Source organism: Myripristis murdjan, chromosome 11 (assembly GCF_902150065.1).
Source record: "Myripristis murdjan chromosome 11, fMyrMur1.1, whole genome shotgun sequence".
Classification (NCBI taxonomy): domain Eukaryota; kingdom Metazoa; phylum Chordata; class Actinopteri; order Holocentriformes; family Holocentridae; genus Myripristis; species Myripristis murdjan.
In genome coordinates, this window is record NC_043990.1 from 7,466,930 (window position 1) to 7,490,341 (window position 23,412).

Consider the following 23,412-nt stretch of genomic DNA (forward strand, 5'->3'; position numbering starts at 1 on the left):
AATGTGTCCAACAGTACATTAAGCTTAAACTCAGATTGCAAACAAAGTCAAAGTGCTCAGATAAATGTAAGAATACTGTATGTCTGAAAATTATCAGGTATGATAGGGAAAGAAGTTAAAGCCAAGGAGAAACATTCTCCAATCGCTTTGAATAAAAAGTTAGCACAACCAAGAAAAGTTACCATGTTATAAGGCTATTCTAAATGCTTCTAATTCCCTGTATGATATTATAACATGTAATATTTGTACTATATACCTTAAGTAAAGGGTCACCAGCAAAATGCTACATTAAAAAAAAACGTGTCTTCATTATAAACAGGATAAAACTGGTTCAGTAGGAGGTTAACACATTAAAACTTCACCACTTCCCAAAATCGGTATAGACAAAGTAGATGCACGAATAGAAAAAAGAAAAATAGATAGACTTAAAAAAATAATACAAACAGACAGAAATACTTTACAGGTGTCCAGGATGTTCTACTAGTTTTGTTTGGTTACCTGTACAGTTGCAATCATTCTTGAAAACTTAAAAGAAAAAGTGGTGCACTGATTTCCCGAGGTCTCTAGGTTGTCTTAATAAATAACATGCAAATTTAAACATATATATATAAAAAACAAATGAGCAAATAAACACGATGAGTATGTCTGGAGCCTAAAATTGCAGGCTGCGGTTTTGGTCTGATGTGGCTACCATCTCAAACCTTGCAATGTTAGTAGTATTAGTGAGAGGATGAAGGATTTTGAATGCATGTTTGCATTAAACTTGCGTTAAGATGCACTTAGGGCTTTGGCAGCAAGGCAGTGGACACAGGCAGTTATGGAGGAGATATTAAAGGCAAATGCAGACAGAGGGGAAAGATTCAGACAAAAACACGCGGGCAAGAGATTTGATTAGTCAGGCACAAAGAGACAAACTGTGACATGGAGGCAACAAGAGGGAAGAGAGGGGAGGACACCAGACTGTTAAGACAAAGGTTTATGAAATACTATTACAGATTATACAAATACAATTTATATGAATTCAGCACACCAGCACACATTATGTGACAGGCCTTTAGACTGCTAAGTTGAATTTTTATAAGGCTGTGATCCAATTTGAAAAACGTCAAAGTTGGCAGTCTTGCATTGTGGTCATTCTGCTGAATTCAGTCCTGTTACAATGTGTATGTGGGTAATACAAAGACATGAAGGGCAGAGGAGGAATTCATAAACAATGTGAGACTGAGGGAGGGGAGGACAGGTGATGTTAGTAGATTAATGCGGAGAGCCCAGGCAGCTGGTTTGGACACTGGGAGAGAGGACCTGCCTGGTCACTGGACCGGTCGATTCTCTTCAACCTGTACGAGTGGTCACCTACGGCATGAAGGGATTGAAAGAGACAAAATGAGAGAGGCTCTTTCTCATCAAACCTTCTTTTGTCCCCCGTGACACATTTGAAGTGATAGCTGATAACCAAACAAAACATAAGAGTGCCAAAAAAACACCCTATCAGTTTTCTTGCCAGCCAAAGATCAATCAAATTATGACTGACGAGAATAAGGCAAAAGCCCCAACGTTCATTGCTATGTTGCTGTTTTAAATTTATGGCATGAGTGATGCCAATCTCAAAATGTAAAGATGTTCTCTGTGTCTGTGTTCTTGAGAAGTTCATTCTTTCTTTCAAAGAGAGAGAGAGAGAGAGAGAGAGAGAGACAGGATGAGAAGACAGACAAATTGACAGGTGTGGTTTGTGACTGTATATATGTGTGTGTGTGTGTGTGTGTGTGTTACCTGGGAGATGGTGACGCCCGTCAGTTTCTCCACTGTCTCTGGGAGGCGTGTCATGATGTCCAGCACTTCCCCAGTCAGTTTGGCTGCACCCACCTCTGCGCCTCCGCTGGAAATCATGGTAACCTTTTGGGCTTCCGACAGAGGCTTGCTGATCTCCTCTGCAATCTGGTGGACAAACAGAGTTACATTAAAAAATGAACTATAATCAACCCTTTACTTCAGTTTAATTCATATGTACCTAAAACATAAAGGACAATTTGAACCAACAAAGTGAGTGACTATGAACACCTGGAGTAGCCAATGTTGGTGGTTGACTTATGTGATGGAATACATGATAAAGAATGAAACTGTAATCCTGACTACTGGCTCTGTATACTGTATACACAATGCAAAGATAATGGCAGAATTTAATAACTTTTAAACAGTGCTGAGAATATATTATGATATTAGCACCATTTCTGGAGAAAATAAGAGATGAATTCATTTCCGTATTTCTTTAGTCCCGTTCATGTTCAGATAAGTTGATGTGCTATGACTGAGTTATTGACGACAACTTTCATTGCATTCGTTGATACATTTTTTTCTCTCTTATCCTGTTTTTCTTGATTTACATCTAGCATTTATGAAAAGTCCTATAAATAAAGCTTTTTAACTAGGACCACAACTGGGACGGAAACAGGGACGGATATGGAGCAAAAGTTAAAAATACCCACAAGCAGCACTGTTATATAAAATTACAGAAGTCACCCTAAATATTATATAAAAATGTCAGTGAGGACTGATAGATCTCACCAGCGGCAGTTTCTCCAGCAGCATGTCCACCATGGCTCCCTCCTTGTACTGCTGGAAAGCCTCTGCCTTCTTCGACATCTGCTCCGCCTCTGCACGCCCCTTTGCCTCCACTGCGAACGCCTCAGCCTCACCCTTCATCTGAGGCACGAAAAAGACCACAAGTTTCTTTTTCATCATTTGAAAACAAAACCAAATGAAACAGCGATGTCAAAAGTTTGGAAAAGTTTGAGTTGGGATTGTGTTTTTGCCATCTGTGACTCGCCTTGATGGACTCGGCTTCAGCCTCTGCCTCCATGATCAACCTGAGCCTGGAAGGAGACACAGACATACAGAGAGTCAGACAGACAGGTGACGGACAGATGGAGAGACAGATTTATACAGGGTGGTGCAGCCAGGCAGTGCTTACAGCAGGTAGACACACACCTTCCCAAACAGCCTACACATTCAAACATCTGCCTGACAAGCATCTCGCCCTGCTAGGTCTAACAGAAGTCACACATTGTGACCTGTTTAAAGTCAGCCACCATCTAACTTAAGAATTAGACAGTGTCTTCTCTGTTCTGCAATTCTATAAGATGAGGAAGTACGGGTGTCTGTTGTTTATTTTTAACCTAGATGTTTTTCCTTTTAATGTGAGCTAGCACTAGGATATCTGCCAAACTGTGTAATAATTACATGGCAATAAAAAGCCGAAAGTTGAATGTTACTTAAATTGTCAGGCAAAGTGAGGCCAGTGAGTAGAATGAATATGTCTGCACCTAAAGTCCAAGCTGAGGATTGAATAGGAAAAAGTGTTACAGTACAAAAAAAACAGGTGCTATCAGATAAAGAGGATAATAAGCTATATGATGGAAGTTTGCTGTGTTAGTTATACTAATGTCATACATAACAGATCTCCTTAGGAAAACTTTCTTCTTTTCTTCATGTTTCCATTTTTCTTCTAAGGTCAGCCTTAGCTACTGAAAAAAGCCTGGAGCTTGGTGTCTTTCTCAAAGACACTCCAGCAGGGTAGTCCAACTAAAAGACAGTGTGCCGCCTTGCTATTCCCCCTGCAGGCCAGTAAGATGAACAGCAAGTGAAAGTGAGGTGCTAAAACTCACCGCTGAGCCTCAGCCAATTTCTCCAGGCGGAACTTCTCAGCCTCAGCGGGTTTCTTCACCTTGGCCTCCAGCTCCTTCTCCCTGCGGGTGATCTCCTGCTCCTGCAGCATGATCTGCTGGGTCCGCTCCACCACCTGCACCTGCATCTTCTCCTCCTCGATGCGCTGTTTGGTCTTTGCCACCTGGCAGGGGAGAAAGAGAAAAAAAAGAACAGTAGACAAATGAGATGCTGCTTGCAAAATGTGTTAGTGACTGCTCAATTAAGAACCCTAAGTTACAGCTTATCTTTAAAAAGGCACCAATTTTTCTTAGGTGTAATTTTTTTCACATCAGAGTGGACATTTGCGGAAAATATCTGCTGTTACAGTGTTTTTAGCTGAGCTGCACTGATGCAAATTCAAATAAGATACTGACAAACACTGAAAGAATCTCATTTTTAAAATCAATTAATTATTTACTACTATTCTCACAATCTGGGAGGAAAGGGTTGGAAGTACTGGTAAAGAAGTGGCTTTGATGCAGCAGTGCTTTGTTACATAGAATTCATTTATCTATATAAAATAATCTTCAAGCTTTACAATGACAATCTGTGAGATTCTTGATTTGTTGCTAATGGGAAATGAATTCCCCTGTCAGCTAAAAAAACATACTCCCTGCCTTGATGCTCTCCATTGATGTTATTACTGTTGTGTACCTGAAGCTGGTAGGCCATCTCAGACTCAGCCTTCTTGGTGTTGACCTCAATGTCGTAAGCAGCCTTCTTCAGCTCATAGTCCCTCTGGGCCTTCGCCATCTCTATCTCATTCTTGTACTGAGCCGAGATCTTCTCCTGCATCGCATGGGCCTCCTGCAGAGGGGGAACGGCGGGAAGAAAGAGGAAGAAAGACGAACAGAGAGGCAGGGAGGAAAACAGAGAGAGAAGGGGTAAAAACAGGATAAAGAGCTGACAGATACTAAGAATAGCAAAATGGATTTAGACAAATTTCGCTGACGATTAATAGAAAGTTATGTAACTGACTGCGCTAAAAAACGAAGAGGGCAAACACAGACATAACTGGCCGGCCTTATTCTCTGTGGCAAAAAGTGGCTATCACACTAGAAGAAAAAGAATGAATGATGACTGTGCTTTGATTCCAAGGTTTAATAAATAATGCATGAATTACATATTTAGTTTTATCTTGGGAAGCCATGAAAATTCAGCAATTTTGTGTGTGAAGCTCTGTATTTTGCATAAATTCAGTTGAACTAACTGTTAAATCTATTTTTGACATCTCCACCAGCAATTAACTTCTTCATGATTCCCCTCTGTGACTGATAGATATTCATCTATATTTATTTTAAAGATCAATACATCATTGTCAAATTTATTTTGTTATCTTGGTGCAATGACTGTAAACCCACGACACCATGGTGGAGAAGACTGGTGACAGCTGATGCTGCTTGTCCTCAGTTTCCCTCTTTGGTTTTTGTTTTGTCTGGAAGTAATTTTTTACATCAGCCTTCCACTCTTTCCACCATCTGCCAGCGTAATCAACCTTGAAATTTAGCTCTGTTTGCACTGGAGGAACAGCGCCCTCTTCCTGTTGTGGGACATAAAGCAATCTAGCAGTTCCCCACCAAACTCAGTCCAGTGGCACAGAATGTAAAATGCAGAACAGAGGCTGATAGAGGCTTACAGTTTTGTTGGCAGGGGTCTTCTTTGTTTACAATAATTACATAAATGGCTGTAATATTAATTCATTGATGTTATATTGCTACAGGTAGCACCTTTTAAAGAGAAAAAAAAATCATCAGATGGGGAAATGGCTAATGCTGGTGTTGTGATAGCTTTTATTTTTGGTTTTGCTGTTATTTGCTGTTAAAAATAAATAAGTGATATCTCACCCTGATAACAGCATCTCTCTTATTCTGGGCCTCTCCGATGCGAGCATCTTTCTGAACCTGCGCAGTGCGAGCCTTTCCCAGGGAGTGGAGGTAGTCCTGGGTGCCAGAGAGACAAGAAGGAGGAAAATATAGAATATTCAAGCAAAACAATTATAACTGAGTGACACAAATTTCCTTTTGACATGTATTTTTCTTTAACATCTACTGGCAGAGAGAAATGGAAAGCAGCGAGAGAGTAGTCAGTACAGTGGATTTATCTGCTTAACATATTTTCCAGGTTGGTGAAACCAACACCAGCCACTACCTGATCATCGTGAACATCTTTTAGCGTGTAGCTGACAACACTGATGCCCATGTTGACCAGGTCAGACGAGGCCACCTTGAAGACCTGTTCTGAAAACTTCTTACGGTCCTTGTAGATCTCCTGTAACAAGAAGGACAGGATGCTGGGAATATGTTTGCAACCCAGCTAAAGCAAGACAGTTTTTTTTTTCATTTGTTTGTTTGGTTTCTTGATGTTGTTTTGTTTGATGCAGAATTCTATGTCTACACCTCCACAATCAAATGATCCATGTAATGTAAAAAAATACACACAACACTACCTGGAACCTAAACAATGAAATGTTTCCAATGTAAAAAAATAAATAAATAAATAAAATAAAATTACAAACAAAGCAAGTGACCGTGTTTCTAAGGGGGAGCTTCCATCACCTCCACAGTCAGGTGGGCAATGATGGCCCTCTGGTGTCCCTCCAGCGTCTCCAAGGCGATGTGAGCGATCTCCGCCTCCGACTTCCCCATGAACATCTGGCAGGCCGCAGCCAGCATCTGCTTGTTCTGGCCCTGGATCTTCATCTGCGAGGAAAAAACCCAACATGATTATCAGACAGAATGCGGTGAGATGGTTATAGTCCGGTGGGTTGGGCGTGGCACTCACACTGACAGAGTTAGAAGTTTAATTCATGGAACAACAGATGATTCTGGGTGTGAACAAATTCATGGTACCATCGAAATACCATGACACAGAACTTAGCTTTCACTCATTCTGGTCACATATGTTAAAAGTCTTTAATGCTTTATAAATGCAAATGACCGCGATATGATAGGAACTTTTTGTGTAAACTCCAAAATGGCCAGGATATTGTAATAATCACCCAAAACTCTTTTCAGGTTTCCCACACTCTCTTGGAAAGTCAAATTCAAGGACTTTAAAATGCCCATGGCCTTGTTTGGTGAAATTCAAGGACTTTGGCATGGAAATCCGGTATGATTTGAGGAAAGGAATGACGCTCATCACAGAGCCCTCGATTTTTATTCATCAGCTTGTCTAGCCATGACCTTGTGAAGAAATCTTTCATTTTAAAACTCCTGCCACATGAAAGCAAATCTTTTTTTCCGCAGGGTTTTCCTCAGGGTGTTGGCCCAGGGAGCTGCGGCATATTGATGAACTCTATTTAAAAACTCAAGTCCTTTCAAAGCTATGAATTAATTTTCATAGATAGAACCTTATTTGAAATGTAGCCTAATCCACAAACTCTCAAGGATTGCAAGGCCAATTTCCAAGGATTGGTTCTCTACAAGAATATATAAACAAACCTAACAGCTGTACCCATTTTACCAAATTTACCATCATCTGGCTGGTGCCTGATAGTTACTTTCCTGCTGATGATACATAGAAACTAATGGACTTTGGTCTACACTGTTCCCTCTCCAGGCTTTACTCGTGCAGCAGAAACACAGAGCTGGTGTCTGGTGCCTGTCCTGCAGACCTGAGCTATGCCGGTGACAGAGATGGGCACTCCATGGCGGGTGTAGACTTTATCACTCTTCACATTCAGAGTCAGAGTGTTCAGGGAGATCCTGAAGACGGGGAGAGAAGGAGACACACAGGAGACCTTAGTTATTGATTGATTATTCACTGTGTTGCGCATTACAGTGTTAAAAAAAAAAAAATCTGGACTTGCAGTCTTTGTTGCTGCAGTGATCGATTTTCCTTGAAGGGATCAGGAAATCTAATCTTAATTTTTGTACTGGTAAGGGTGTCTGCCAAATGCCTAAAATGTAAAATCTAAATGAAAGTACCACATGCAGCAAACTCAGAAATAAAACTTATGACTGCAGATTAATTCTTGCCTTTGTATCTGCTGAAAACATGGGATGACAAACACTCGGCCTCCAGCTATCATCATAGGAGGAGAGCGACACAGCCCTGGGAAAGAAGGCAGAGGAGTTATACGCTCTAAAAGCAGGTTAGCAATACTTTAACACGTAACTAGGACTGGACGATATGGCCAGCCTTTCAAAATGTTTTTTCTTCCCTAACTTTGACTACATGACAATTTCTCAACTTATTTCCATGACAAAATCTTGATAATACTGCTACAGCGCAATCGTGAAGAGTTTGATTAAGACAATTAAAAAACTGGACTTTAGATCTGAAAAAAGAAAAATGTTGGCCAGATATTAAATTTCATTAGAAAGTAACATTTACATTGATGACTACCTTTATTGTATTTTTTGTTTGTTTGTTTGTTTCAACCATTATTTTACCTCGAAAGAAAACTCATTGAGGTATGCTCATTTGCTATGGTGTTGAGATGTAACAAAAAAGTAAATGGTCAAATAACATATAAAGTGTTTTCCTATATTTCCCGTCTTGGAAAGCCTATGTGTTGTTTGGACGCTGTAAAGGTCAAGCTGCACACACACACACAGATACAGAAGACATGTTGTTACCTGACACCACCATTGCCTCGTTGGGTCCACAGGTGTAGAACATGCTTGGTGATTCTCCCTCGCACTGAAAAACAGAGAAACTAGTCGAATAACGTACAAAAACAGCCACCATCCCAACTGCGCCTTCAAAATCGCCGATGCACTGATGCTGATGCACCACCTTGCAGAGGAAAAATCCTGGGTGGGGTATACTTCAGTGAGGACTGTAGCTCCTGTTACAGCAACTAAATTATTTTTAAGTTATTTACTTATGTTAATTATCATCATTTTTATAACAAGACCACAGAATCAATCATTAACCCTCTGTGCTCATCTACCCAGCCCTTTCCAGCAAGGATGGAGCCATCATTTCAAAAGTGAGAGGGATAGAGTAATCAGGAGAGAGACTTTTTTTTGTTTTATAATTAAAAATATATCAACAAGTTTGTTTCACTTTTATCTTTTATTGTGTGTATAGACTGAAACCTTAAGAAAATTTGCTTTACTTATTTTTGTCTTTCTTTTTATTTTTGGGGGCACATTTGTGGTAGTTATCTTGTAAATTAATCTAAAATACACTGTATAATTATAAATGGTGTTCTTATATTTTTTCTCTTTTTTTCCCCTTTTAATTTCCCAGACTTTTGTTCTAGTTTGGGAAATGTTTTGGTCATTTTCTTTTTTCTTTCTTTCCGTCTTTCCTTTTTTTTTATTCCTCTCTTTCAGTTTGCTTAGCTTAAAAAGGTTAAATGGCGATGAAAGGCCAGCTTTAATACACACTCACACACACACACACACACACACACACACACACACACACATACATATGCACACACATAGGACACCACCACCAAATTAAATGCAGCACAGATGAGGCAGGGATTAACTATTTAGTGAATGGATTAACTGTAAGAATTTGTATGTGGAATAAAGTGCGGGGGGACAGAAGGTCTGGTCCAGAAGTGAGGGTGGGGGACGTGGCCCCCTAAAGCCCCCCTGCCGCCCCCATCCCCGGTGTCCGCTACGCCCCTGCTTCCCAGAATTAAAAGGAGTGGTGGTAACCTGAGAGTAGCTCAGCAGGCCATACAAACTAATGTAATTTACACCAATCTTACGCAGCAAAATCCGCAAGAAAAGCCTATGTAGGAATAGCATTGTAAACCGCATTGTAATCACCTAATTTCTGGGGAGTAAGCCAGCTCGCCTCAGAATAATGTGTAGCAGCACTCACTGGCGGCTACCTAGCTCTGTGACCATCTAGCACAATGAATAAGACACAGAGCACAATTTGTGTTTACAGTCGTCAAGGATGCGGATAGAGGAATTAAGAGGTGCACTTACCGAGTATTAAATAAACGCAGTTGTTTTGGAAAGAGTATGGTGGACAAAAAATATATATTGTTAAATAAAGAGCGGCCTGGTTTTGCTGTAAGTGATGTATTTTTATCCAGCTGACGTTTGGGTTGGATCAGCCGGTTGGGCAGCGGACTGCAGATCAGAGGCTTGCGTCGTGCACGCCCATCAGTCAACTGGCTGCTTCCGCCATCTAGCGGCCTGTTGGGGAACTGCTGGTAACAACATCTCTGCCAGGGAATTACACCTCCTCTTAAATTATTCTCTATTTTATTTTTCCTTTTAATGGATGCAAAACAAAGTCAAAACATTATCTGGAACATTCTCCACACCCAGACTCACTCCCTATTTTATCTCAGTTTTTTTTTTTTTTTTTTTTTTTTTAACTCTTTTACTCTGCATGATTTTGCATTGCTGTTCATTGGTTTATTGGCTTTGTTTTGTTTTGTTGTTTTATTGTAATTTGCTTTTCCGTGTAAATGACATTGCAACTTTGTTTAGAAATGCAAATAAAGTTGTTATTATTATTAGTTGTCATGATTGTTATGATCCAAATAATAAAAAAAGAAAGAGAAGCAATTTAAAATCTGAATGTACCAACTACAAATGAAAAGAGGACTGTAACGAAACTGTAATAAATAGATATGCATGCACGGGTGTTCCAGACAAAAGAGTAAAAAGAAGAAAAGCAACCAGACTAATTCAGAAAAAGTCATGTATATTAAAAAAAAAAAGATGAAGGGCAAGAGCTCAGCACTGGCCAGGTAGCCCTCAGGCCTGCTGTGGAGTGAGGAGGGGAGACTCTTCATCAGACTCTTCCTCAGTCAGGGGGTGTAAAGAGGTTATGGTGGCTTTCACAGTTTCTCCCAGAAAACCTGATTTCCTCTGGGTAAAGAGAGTTCACCGGGTCTCTCAGGCGCTGGATGACGGGGGGAAGGAGTGGCTGATGAGCTGTTCAGCCAGAAGTGGTGATGAAGCCAAGGCTGGCCTCATGTTGTGTAGGAGCTGCACAGTTATTCATCTGGACCTTAGACCGCACTTCTGTGGCTTGATGACGCAACACGGCGGTCATGGTGCAGGCATGTGAGAGTGAACATGTGTGAAGGCTACACAACAGGACAGAGCAATTATTTACCAGTCTATTCTATTCTATTCTATTCTATTCTATTCTATCCTATTCTATTCTATTCTATTCTATTCTACTCACTGGAATGACAGCAGGCCTGTGGCTGGTTTGTAAAATCAACACAACTCTATAATTTCACAGTAAAATACGCCAAGAAATACAAACCACATTCGGCCACTTCTATTCTGTTCTGTTCTGTTCTGTTCTGGTCTATTCTATTATTGCTGTAATAAAAAACAAGTCTATGATCTAATTTGAACATCTGACTTATTTTCTTTTCTATTATATTCCCTAATTCCCTAGTGATTACAGTAGAGAACCTATAGATTATTCTCTTCTCTTCTCTCCTCTTCTCTTCTCTTCTCTTCTGTTGTATTGCATCAGTAATAATAACAGTAGTTAATAAAACAGCCCAGTTTTATTTTATAATAATTTAGTTGAACAGAATAGGTCACACCTATTCTATTCTATTCTATTCTATTCTATTCTATTCTATTCTATTCTATCATTGCTATAATAAAAACAAGCCTCTGGTCTAATTTGACATGCTATTTATTTTCTTGTCTGTTATCTTCCCCAAGTTTTAAGCTCAAAGTGCTTATAGTACAGAGCTTATAGATTCTATTCTATTCTATTCTATTCTATTCTATTCTATAGTGTTAACAACAGTAGTTTGTAAAACAGCCCAGTTTTCTTCTCTACTATTTTATAATTTAGTGCTATTTAGTTGGGCAACAGAAAAGGTCACACCTATTCTATTCTATTCTATTCTATTCTATTTATTTATTTTGTAAGAGGCACAGCAAGGTTTAATGCAACATTTAAAATTTAAAGTCATGTCAGATTGACTGTAAATACCATCTGCCAACTGGGGAGAAAGATCCATGTCAGCACTCTGGCGGTGATAAGCCTACAAGTGGGATATGGGATTTTTTTTTCTCTATTCTGTTTTATTCTCTATGCTGTAATGACATCAAGCTTCTGGTTTAATTTGAACAGCATACTTATTTTCTGCTCTGTTCTATCCTTTTATTTTTAAGCTCGTTTTTAATTTTTAGGTACTTATTTTAGGTCAGAGTGATGTTATATTGGAGAGCCTATTCTATTCTATTCTATTCTATTCTATTCTATTCTATTCTATCCCACTCCGCATTGTTCCACTCGGGATAATGGGGCTCCAACGGGGCAGTGATGACAGAGCTCGGCACTCCCTCTCCTCTTCCGGTCCGTGCTTTCGTGACAAGAAAACCCCATCGGTTAAAAAAAACCTCACCAATTGGCCAATCATCGTCGGAGCTGCGACTGCAACAGCCAATGGGAGGCGCGGATCGTGTGACGGCCGCGTCCCGCAGCTTTGGCCCTGCCTGCCGGACTCGGCCGGCCGCGCCGTCTGTCTCTCTGGTCAGTAGGTCAGGCGCACCGACGCAGAGACGCTCCGCAGCTCCTCCACAGTTCACTGACAGCAAGCAGCTCCGACAGCCATCATGAGGGAAATCGTGCACATCCAGGCCGGCCAGTGCGGGAACCAGATTGGTGCGAAGGTAAGATGAGCTTCATTAAAGAAAAAAAAAAAAAAAAAAAGTTTATCTTGTTTGAATATTACTGCTGTATTTGTTGTTAATTAGAGTTCAGACTCCACGGTGTCATCTGAAAACTTTCTTATAGTTCTTTGTCTTGACATGTGTATCCTGTGTAGCCTAGTGCAGAAAACAATTGATTCACATATAAAACGTAAAAATCAAAGTATTTATTTAAAGTGAAGTATTTAATTTCTCATTCCTTTCCAAACAAAACACCACAGAGGATTTTGCGTGCCCGCCGTGCGTTCACCTGGGCTGTGGCTCGCAGACATAACGGGACTAGAAACTCATTGTTCCCCATGCCTTTAGGTTTCATGTTGACTCAACTATCCAATTAAACCTTTCAGCTCCATTCATCTTCAGCTTGTTTATTTTTCACTATGAATCAGGAAGGAAAACGATAACTCATGTCCAAGTTGAACCAGAGGTCATGGTTACGCACAGCTCGTCAAAATATGGGGGGCAAAGTTTGGGTCTTCTGCTTCCTTATTGGCACTGATTTATTATTATTGTTATCATTTTATTGTAAGCTGCCTTTGCAAAGGACTGTAGTCTTACTCATAACCCTAAAAAGTTGTGTGCACTGATTTCACAGTAAAACTTAAAGATATCATGCACGAGGTAAAAATATATGACAGAAAAACTGAAGAAATTGTTGTTGTTAAAGAAAAAGAAAATTAAGTGTCATTAAATCACTGTGAAGTGACTACTGAGTGATAACCGTGATAACCGTAATAACATGAAGTACAAAAGGTTTGTCAAATCATGAATGAGTGCCATATACATACTTATATTCCCTGTTGGAATACTGTAGTTTGATAAATAATATTTCCCATGTTGGCTGTAAGTCTAAATATCTGAATCAAATAGCAGCTCTGGGGTGTGGGATTGTTGACAAAACAATAACTCAAATCATTGATCCATTATTAATGAGGCCGGCCAGACTTGAGCGGAGATGCAGGGCCAGCTGCTGTCTTGGCTGCCTGGTGAAGTGAATTCTTTGTTACTTAGAAAAGAGCAGAAAAAAAAGAAAAGAGTGAAAAGAAAGGAGAAATTTGCTGAGGCAGAGGAGAGGAACGCAGCAACACAGGAGGGGAGAGGGGGATGGGGAAAAGATAACAAGTGGCTCAGTGTCTGGTCTGAAAGCACAGATGAGGTCATTTAAATGGCTGCTTTTCCAGTCAGTGTATCACATGGATGAACTCCGGGGCCCCAGATAAAAAAAGGGCCCTGAAAGTCCCTGGGTACACATGCAGATACATTTATAATTTAAAGGGTTAATCTGTGATTTCTTTCTTTTTTCTTTTTTTTTTGCCACACCTTTGGTGCTTGGTACTCATTGCTATGGTCTTTCTGCACTTCCCAGAGATCACCTGTCAGTCAAACAGAGTGGCCCTCCCTGTTACTTTTACTTTTCTCCTTTTGCCTTGGATTTCCTGTTGATGGAGTTTGAATTTCTGTAGTTTGTCTGTCATACTAACTAGTACCCAGTTAGTATGAGTCTTTGTCTGCTGCTGGAAACATTAAGCACATCCCTTCTTGAGCACCACAGGACTTTTACTTTCTTGCAGGAAAGACCTCGCAGACACTGAGACGCTGTTTAGAGCAGCATATGTAAAACTCTGGGGGGCAAACTCTCCCTGGAAGAGCAAGTACAGCCCAGCTACGTCCCACTGCATTGTACTCTGAATTGTACAAATTCTGAGAATCAGACAAACATTTCTTACTTCACAGATTGCTCACTAAAAAGCACTTGCAGTGTTAAAGTTACACATCTTGAGAAGATGCATTGGGCCCATTACATCTAGGTACTGGAATCTAGCCTAGGTCACTAACCGAAGTAACAACTTAAATAACATTTTATATGGGCGTATGCCAGTTTTCCAGGTAGATTTTCCCACCTGAGGCGTGACCGTAGTTAAAAATGGCCTCTATGGAAACGAGGTCAACAAGTTTTATTATTATTTGCCTTATCTGTCTGAAGGGTGGGCGCTGGGTGGGTACTTGACCGGGCAGATCAACATGTTTTGGGTCAAATGGCAGTGCAGGGAGGGTCACCCAGAACAGACTTGCCCTGTGGCTCTTAGCAGTGTAACAGCAGGCATGGCCACAACATATGGGGTGACTCAGACTCTACTCAATAGCAAGCCCTGATCAGTGAAGACAAGTGTATTTACAGAGACTTAGTGAGGCTGAGGTCATCCTCCTGTTTCACAATGGATTAACTCTGCCTAAATTCAACCCTTAATCTAATCTAATTCCAAACTAAATCTGTTTATATCCATTACATTGATAGTTAACATTGTTAACATGTTAATGAAAACATATAGAGGTAGTCTCTGACAGACTAGCACCCATTTATCTATTTTCAGGGTGTGGTGACTCCATACTGATGGTTGCTTATGTTGGTGATTCAGGAACTGAGGTTATCGCTCTGCATGTTTAAATAAATAGCCTCAGTGCCATGTCTCAGATTTGTAAATTACATTTTTTAATATTGCTTTTAGTTCATCAGCCTACGTTTAGTGTTTTCCAAACAGCACTGATGAGCAGCCTCGCCCGCTCGGTTGCCATAGTGATTGCACAGAGGTTACCGAATGGGCAGCCAAAGATAGTGAGGTGACAGTAGAGAGGGGATTAAACGACAACATTTTCCTGCTCACACACACACACACACACACACACACAGAGACACACAGAGACACACACACACCTCTCTGTCTTTGTCTCTTTGATTTTCTCTCTGACTGTCTCTCCCTCCTCCTCCTCACTCTCTCACTCCAACACTCCCTGGCACAGATTAGGGTCAGTTGATTGAGTTGGTGTGACAGTCTGTGCTCGTGCCCTAACTAAGTTTGGCGTTAATGTCTTAGCTTGTAGACACGAGGCCGGCTGAATCCTCTGAGAAAGCTGTGCTCTAGCTGACCCCCCTCTGAATGTACCGTCCAAGTTCAGGTTTCTCAAACAGTTGCCACTCGCTGCCATTCGCAGCTGCCAACGTGCCAGTTGCATAGTTCAGTTTTAAAAGAATCCTGGTTGTGGCCAGAATGTTTCAAGTTAAAATCCCTGATCCAGCTGAGAAAATCAAAGTGAATAACCCACCCATCCTTTGACCACTACCATTTAGATGCCTTTGAGCAAGGCACATCCTTGAGAGCCAAAACTGCTCCAGTGGAATTGCTCAGTGGAAAGATTGTGGTTCAACTGGGGTGTGTGTGTGTGTGTGTGTGTAAGTGTATGAATGTGAAACATGTTGGTGCTTCAAAATAGCATACATGTTGAACAAACTGGTCTCTGGATAAATAAAAACCAACCCTAAAAAATGCACTTGTAATCTTTTATTGGATCATACATAACTATTAGTCATTTGCTTTTATTTTATTTATTTAAAACTACATGATTTTGAGATTTCTGCAGTGTAAATACTCATCTCAGATTCATCCCTGTTTTTTTGCTGTACCCCCATTACATTCTGCTCTTGTGGTTTTCTCCTGATCCCATCCTTGAGGAGTTATTTTTCTGAAGCACCCTTATAGAGCATTTTCATGAAGGCAGAAAAAAGGCAAGAGCTCCATGAGACTTGCACATGATCTGTTCGAGCGCCGGTGCTGTGTAATTTCTTTAAAGCATTTGATGTTGTGCCACTACTACATTTAAAGAGAGATTTTTCTGCGGTTTCATTTTGCACCAGCTGTTTTTTTTTTTTTTTCTTTTTTGGCTGCCTCATGCTCGTTCCAGCTGTGATGTGGATCAAAGCTAGAGCTCCTTCTCATTTCAAATAGTCCTCAGATTGGAAAAAGGCTGGCTGCACTGGTGACAGGTCAGGGCTTGCTTGGCCACTTAACACGCGGTCAGACACGCATACACCACATGATTCAGTGAAGACGAGCTTTAAATGTGCATAGCAAACGATCAGGAACACAGACACAGAGATTATAGTTCAGCACAAGGGAGGGTATTTACTGCAGAATACCTTCTTTCACGCGCTCAGATATTTAAAGAGAGAAGCGCCAGCCTTGCAAATGGGGTTTCAGAGCGTACAGCTGTTTTTAGGCAGTCTTGTCGATGTCTTGTGACCACAAAAGGTAATTTGATGTTGGCTCACTTTGCCGCAGGAGACAGAGAGGACTGAGGACTGTTTGTGAACTGAGTGGTGTTTAAAGACTCCCCTCTCCCCTGAGTAAATTGGCCTGCAGTTACGGCCCTAATACGTGCACAAAGACACAGCTTCATAAGAGAGTTCTCAGTTTTATTCTTAGAGTTCAAAGATTTTCCAAAACATTGGCTGAATACTTCAATTGAACACACTCTGTGATGTAGGGATTTTTAAAGAATTAAATCCACAAATCGCTTTTGGGATTTCAAGCAAGTGACCGATTTGATGCCCTCAGAGGTCAGGAGTTAAACGGTAATGTCTAACGATCAGGGTTCATGACTTTCATACTGGTAAAAACCTTGATCTAAAGACATTCTTACATGTTTTCTGATCAGGATATGATTTAATGATGCAAAGTAAGAGAGAAGTATTCCGACACTCAAAAAAAAAAATGAAACAATATATGAAACAAAACAAAATATGACAAACACTGCTGTCAGTCCACCTTCAATCAATGGAGTTTATGGTGTGAATGCACTAAAATAGCATTAGATTGTGTGACAGTGTTATGATTGCAATACAAACCACATGTAAGACAAATTAGTATTGATCTGTGTGTTACTGGATTCAACATGCAGAGATACTCATTTGTCTATAGCAGTAGCAGCTTCATTACAGCATAATGTGTCTTTCCTGATGTATTGATCTGTGTGTGTGTCTTTGTGTGTAGTTCTGGGAGGTGATCAGCGATGAGCATGGCATCGACCCAACAGGGACCTACCATGGAGACAGCGACTTGCAGCTGGATAGGATCAGTGTGTATTACAACGAGGCGACTGGTACGTAGTTCCTCACGTAAACACACACGGGGAAACAGAAATTGCACATAGAAGGGCTTGACAAACGTTGTCAAATGTGGACAAAGTTGCAAGTTAAGAGATCTTGCGGTGACAGATCTGTAAATTTACACCATATACAGCATTTAATATGGTAATATGATATGCAGAATGTGAATATATGTGCTTCATTGGCTCTTTTTGGCTTTACAGGCCAGATTTGCTGTGTGCATCTGTAGTTGTTCACATCATGAGCTGGAAGAACACATGTACAGAAATCTTTCCAGACCAGCAAATGTGCATTATTTGCCATTGCATGATTAAAATTACATAAGAAGGTGTCACAGTACTATCTTATGTACACACCACATACTGTTTATGTTGACTCAGATGTGACATTTTCAGTTTGTTTGTAAGATTTTTTAACTTACAGCACCCATTCCTGTGTAATGTTGGATCCTGTCCTTGATGTAATTCGCTGGAAAATCTGCTTTTATAATTTACAAGAGTATTTATGTGTCCCAGCAGACTGTTTGAAAACATAATCTCCTTATTGCCACAATGTGCCAAGCCATCATCAGATCAGATAGTGACTGTTGGGTTGAATCCTCTACTTCTGTAATGTTTTACTCCATCTAGTGGTCATTTGGAGGTACTACTTTGAGAAGCTCACTAACATACTTTTCCTGGAGTTGGTCCAAATAAGTGGAAAAATCCTGTTTGTCCTGAGTTAGAGTATGGGTTGGTTGACATGATGGACAAAGACAGGGATTGTGCTCAGCAGCCCAAAACAGCAAAAGTTAACATCTCTCTGTGTGTGTTTGTGTGTGTGTGTGTGTGTGTGTGTGTGTTTGTGTGTGTGCTTTTAAAAACCATTATCTCCATTTTATTCTTGGCAGTTCCTCTGTAGTTGCTTGTTTCAGTTGTATATTCCCTGAGCATGCAGTTTTAAATCAGAGTGTTTTATCTTTGTACGTTTGTCCTTGTCTGTGTGTAGGTGGGAAGTATGTGCCCAGAGCCATCCTGGTGGACCTGGAGCCCGGCACCATGGACTCGGTCCGCTCAGGACCCTTCGGACAAATCTTCAGACCTGACAACTTTGTCTTTGGTAAGGATACATACTTCTGTGTTACTGAGTTTGTTTGGTTGGTGGAGTTTATCTTTAATATTATTATAGGGCCTCAGCTACACAAAAACACGCTTGGAGCTGGTAGGGATTTGTTGTATTGCTCAAGAACACTTCAGCAGATGGATGCTCTCTGACTCAGGGAATTGAACCCAGGTCCAGGACCCAGGTTTCAGTCATTTCTGTTATTTGAAAAATAAAGCACCACTGACTGTCTTGTATGCCACAGACATGCACACTCTTATCAGAAAGCCATATGCCCTCAGCTCACTGATTGGCTGTGATGTAGTTAAACATTTTCAAAAGATCAAATGTTGACTTTTGCCCCTTTTTTTGTGACAGGCCAGCATCAAAAATGGAAAACCTTTGTTATTTGTCAGCACTTATTTGAAAGGTTTTCTAAGAGGAATGAAATAAAGATTTTTTGTAATATCTCCACACTGTTATCAATAATAATGTGTTCTTAAAAACAGATTAAAAACGTCACAAGATTATGTCTACAACAGGATTAGATTTACTGTTAGCATGTCACATCACAGTTTCATTAGTAAATAATTCTATTCATTTGTTTTAATTAATTGATTCATCATTTAGTCTATTAAGTGTCTATTGGAGTCCAAAGTGATGTGTTCAGATATGCTAAAAAACTAAAAGAATTAATTTCATAATGATATAAATGGAGGCAAGCAGATCTCAGCATTTTAGTGAAGCTGAGATCAGCAAGCGTTTGGGATTTTTACTTGATAAATGGCTCACAATATGAGACTATATTTACACACCTGGTACTTTATCACAGGTGCATCGGAGTAGGTCCAGTTCATTTTAAACATAAGTGGCTTAGATCTAAATGGATCATTCCCGCACGGTGTTCTCTTGCTTCTGTTGCTCAGTTTATTCAGACGTTTTGGTCTCATGACCATCATCTGAGTGACCAGACGAACACATACACAGATACACCTTTATAGACATCCCAGCACATCACATGATCTCAGCTATTAATTACCCACCCTTAGGTGTACTCAGTGTGGTCATAGTAAGCATAGTAGTTCATTCACTGGATAACAGGAAAAAAAAGAAATGGCCACAGTTTCACAGTTAACAGTATCTTCATAATGTTTACATGGACTGACCCACGGATGATTTTCATTCTTCTGTCTAAAGATATATCGCAATAAATATACAAATTCATGAAATGTTTGGCTAAACTGATCTGAGTTACTTATGTTGATGAGTTACTGAAACGAGTATTCCCTAATCGAAAGTAAAACTGATTCATTTTCTGACGATCGACTGATTGGTTAATCAACTAATTAAAGAAGCTCCAAGCTCATCTGACTGACCCACATGGGACCAGAGCCAATAAGGACAACATTTTTTTTCCCTTCAGGCCAAAGTGGAGCAGGTAACAACTGGGCCAAAGGTCACTACACCGAGGGAGCGGAGCTGGTGGACTCAGTCCTGGATGTGGTGAGGAAGGAGGCCGAGAGCTGTGAGTGCCTGCAGGGTTTCCAGCTCACACACTCCCTGGGAGGAGGCACCGGCTCTGGCATGGGCACCCTGCTCATCAGCAAGATCCGAGAGGAGTACCCCGACCGCATCATGAATACCTTCAGTGTGGTGCCCTCTCCTAAGGTAAGACATATAATGTATTTCACTGATATAATAGATTTGTTAATATTCCCTCTCTGTCCCCTACCTTTCCTGTCCCCTACATCACTATCAAATAAAGCCAAAATGCCAAAAAAAAGCTTGAACAAAAAAGATATAATGCATATGTTATAGATGTATATTATTTGTCATTTGTGCCCTCTCTCAAGGAAATGTGCAAAGAATTTAAAGATTTGAAATTATATATGCATGTCAGTGATGATTTTCACTCTTGTTGCCTTTCCTTGACAAAATTACTATTTGATTTTTTTTTACCCAACGAAAGTCGGTAAAAAAAAATATAATGTGGTGTCTCATTTTACGGTCACGCCTCTGATGTAGCGCTCAAAGAGAGTATTTAAGAATGATTTAATATGATATGCAATATATTATGCTGTTGTATGATATTTATTACCCCAGTATTGATCTGAATTCTGAAATCATCTGTCATCTGACAGGGACAGTAAGTAATCTATAACTTTCAGTGACCTCTGTTGGCAACCAATAGAAGTTGCAGCCATGTGACTTGTCTCCCACAGCCTTTAATGGCCTGTAACTGACACAGATAAAGAGTCTCTGTTCAGACTGTAGAGAGGAATGAGCTTGGAAACCTGCAGAGAGATCAACAGAAAAACATGGTGAAGCGGTAATAAATCACCATGCAGATGTCTTGGGCTGCTGGTCACTCACTTGTGACGCCATTCTCCATCATGGAGCAGAAATCTCAGCACTTGGCCAAATAAATGTTTTATTGGTCCAAATCCTTACAGATTCAGCTGATAATTATTTTGTGGTATGAAAAAAAATCTTAAGTATTAAACAATTAATAATAGAAGATCCCAGTTAATGTTTATTTCTGCCCCCCCAGGTGTCAGACACAGTGGTTGAGCCTTACAACGCCACCCTCTCGGTCCACCAGCTGGTTGAGAACACAGATGAAACCTACTGCATCGACAATGAAGCTCTCTATGACATTTGCTTCCGCACTCTTAAACTCACCACGCCCACCTATGGTGACCTCAACCACCTGGTGTCAGCCACCATGAGCGGCGTGACCACCTGCCTGCGCTTCCCCGGCCAGCTCAACGCTGATCTGAGGAAACTGGCCGTCAACATGGTGCCCTTCCCTCGTCTCCACTTCTTCATGCCCGGCTTCGCCCCTCTGACCAGCAGGGGGAGCCAGCAGTACCGAGCCCTGACGGTGCCCGAGCTCACCCAGCAGGTGTTTGATGCCAAAAACATGATGGCGGCTTGCGACCCGCGCCACGGCCGCTACCTGACGGTGGCCGCCGTGTTCCGCGGCCGCATGTCCATGAAGGAGGTGGACGAGCAGATGCTGAACGTCCAGAACAAGAACAGCAGCTACTTCGTGGAGTGGATCCCCAACAACGTCAAGACGGCCGTCTGTGACATCCCACCCCGCGGACTCAAGATGGCCGTCACCTTCATCGGCAACAGCACGGCCATCCAGGAGCTGTTCAAGCGCATCTCCGAGCAGTTCACCGCCATGTTCCGCCGCAAGGCCTTCCTCCACTGGTACACCGGCGAGGGCATGGACGAGATGGAGTTCACCGAGGCGGAGAGCAACATGAACGACCTGGTGTCCGAGTACCAGCAGTACCAGGACGCCACGGCTGAGGAGGAGGGAGAGTTTGAAGAGGAGGCAGAAGAGGACGCCTAAGAAAGCAGCAGAAATGAAAATTAAGCAACATGAGGTGATGAAAGAGAGGTGAACAACCAAAACCAAAAAGAAAATTTCTTAAAAAAAAAGAAAAAAAAACCCAGGAAAACCAGGAAAAAATGAACTGAAGGAATGTAGCCTAAAAGAAAGAAGTAGGAAGAGGAGGCTGGGTGTCTGAATTGGTTGGGGTGGGGTCGGGGGTGCGATTACAAGAGGTAATGAGAGAAGGAAGAATGTAGGTGGGGAGATGACACAGGATGGGAGAGAATCAGGATAACAATTACATGACCAAATAAACGTGCCACAGTTTGCGGTTGTGACCCCATGTAGGCCTGTCGACCCAAGCCTGGCCTCCCGAAATCTGTTTCGCACTGAGATCTCTCTCTTTTTTTTTTTTTTTTTTTTTTTAGCAATGACAAAATCATTTGCAGTTTCTACTCTTTATTCTCTTAGCTTAGGGTTTTCTTCTGCTGTGTTTTTCAAGTGGGAAATTCTGAATTTCTACAATTAATGCAATGTGATGTCATGAAACACACCTTCACCTGTATGCAGCGATCTGATGTCACGTCAGCTAATTTTTGCACCACTATACCATACCGTCAAAACACATTACAGTTTACTTTTCAGTATCACATGACTTTAAACACAAACGGTCATGGTAAATGGTTAAACATATGAATTAAAAATGTGAAGTTGCAGTTACAGTTCCTAACTTTAGGCTCACTAGCAAGCCGTTCAAGCTAAATATCACTGATGTAGTCCTAGCTGTTGTGTAGCGAACAATATTTTACCTTAGCCAAGTTCTTGTCGACACCCTGTTTTGTGCTGGACCACTGGAACTAGCAAATATTATAATTACAACCTACTAGCTGGGGATTCCCATCTTAAAAGTTTAATCAGGAAGCTCAGGAAGTATTTTAACCCGGACTAACACTCAGTCCAGGTTAGTTTGCTCCCTTTTCACACACAGCAAATGTGCAGTGTTAGATGCTCTAGATGCTTCTGGGAAACTAAGCCCTCATTCAGAAAAGGCTAAAGAAACAAGAAGAAAGCAAGCGCCAGCAACAGCAAATCACGCCATCATCAGTGTTACTTACTTTTGTCATTTTTGTATCAGGATCCTCGTCTGAAAATGTGAATCAATAGCCAGGACAATGCCAACAGTATTATATTCTCCCCATTTTCAACACATTTCTCTCATGAGTTTTAAAGCACACTGTATTTTTGCAACACAAAGCGAGTCGGCATAAGAGAAACAGATATGTTGAAAATGTCCCAGTGGCTCCAGCCGTTGGTTTCATTCTCTGCTCACAGTCACTGAATAAAAGACCTCTCTCCATTACATTCTCCAGCTGTGAGTCTTATCCAACATGTGTTAGTGTTCGTGAGCTGCAGCATAGTCATTTCCATGTGACACAATGCTCTCGTCCACTGAAACAGGAGTTTTAGTTCAGCTGTCTTCCAGTTTTCCAGTGAAAACATCACATAAAAGGCCCCATAACTGCAATTTTGATGTTAGTTATGATTTTCTCACTTGATACACAAAGTTTGAAATGTTTGCTGATGAGTAACTGAGTTCAGCGCCGGGGAGTTCAGCACAAGAAAAATTCTGTCCTAATAAAACAAAGAAGTCCATGTTTGTGTGAGTGAGATTTTCAGTACATTGGGCGTCTTCCAAACACATTGGGGAACATGCGAGGTGACTG

General features: G+C 41.0%; 4 protein-coding genes across 4 annotated transcripts in view; 1 reads left to right on the top strand and 3 right to left on the bottom strand.

Moving 5' to 3' along the window:
• Nucleotides 1-23,412, bottom strand: part of LOC115368084 (uncharacterized) — a 447,723-nt gene that overhangs the window by 190,096 nt on the left and 234,215 nt on the right. The gene's annotated exons all lie outside the window — the stretch shown is intronic.
• LOC115368090 (class I histocompatibility antigen, F10 alpha chain-like) overlaps nt 1-23,412 on the bottom strand; it is a 410,352-nt gene that overhangs the window by 95,679 nt on the left and 291,261 nt on the right. The window lies entirely within an intron of this gene.
• LOC115368100 (flotillin-1) lies at nt 962-9,749 on the bottom strand. Its single transcript, XM_030064092.1, has 13 exons — nt 9,603-9,749; nt 8,283-8,346; nt 7,680-7,755; nt 7,316-7,406; nt 6,258-6,401; nt 5,851-5,970; nt 5,547-5,642; nt 4,357-4,509; nt 3,663-3,844; nt 2,825-2,870; nt 2,563-2,700; nt 1,771-1,935; nt 962-1,353 (listed from the first exon to the last, which is right to left on the bottom strand). Exons 2-13 carry the CDS (start codon nt 8,323-8,325, stop codon nt 1,333-1,335), a joined length of 1,275 nt encoding a protein of 424 aa, XP_029919952.1. The 5' UTR covers nt 8,326-8,346; nt 9,603-9,749; the 3' UTR covers nt 962-1,332.
• Nucleotides 12,134-23,288, top strand: LOC115368096 (tubulin beta chain). The gene is made up of 5 exons (XM_030064089.1): nt 12,134-12,281; nt 17,147-17,255; nt 18,250-18,360; nt 19,766-20,010; nt 20,894-23,288. The coding sequence occupies exons 1-5, from the start codon at nt 12,225-12,227 to the stop codon at nt 21,704-21,706; spliced, it is 1,335 nt and encodes a 444-aa protein (XP_029919949.1). The 5' UTR covers nt 12,134-12,224; the 3' UTR covers nt 21,707-23,288.

Bases quoted from the DNA above. Each gene is read 5' to 3' on its own strand.
- LOC115368096 (XM_030064089.1), top strand. From the start codon at position 12,225: ATGAGGGAAATCGTGCACATCCAGGCCGGCCAGTGCGGGAACCAGATT. The intron at 17,256-18,249 runs GTACGTAGTTCC...GTCTGTGTGTAG, and splicing joins GTATTACAACGAGGCGACTG to GTGGGAAGTATGTGCCCAGA. The intron at 20,011-20,893 runs GTAAGACATATA...CTGCCCCCCCAG, and splicing joins GTGTGGTGCCCTCTCCTAAG to GTGTCAGACACAGTGGTTGA.
- LOC115368100 (XM_030064092.1), bottom strand. From the start codon at position 8,325: ATGTTCTACACCTGTGGACCCAACGAGGCAATGGTGGTGTCAG. The intron at 7,407-7,679 runs GCAAGAATTAAT...CCCCGTCTTCAG, and splicing joins TGTTTTCAGCAGATACAAAG to GATCTCCCTGAACACTCTGA. The intron at 3,845-4,356 runs GTACACAACAGT...CTCCCCTGCCAG, and splicing joins AGATGGCCTACCAGCTTCAG to GTGGCAAAGACCAAACAGCG.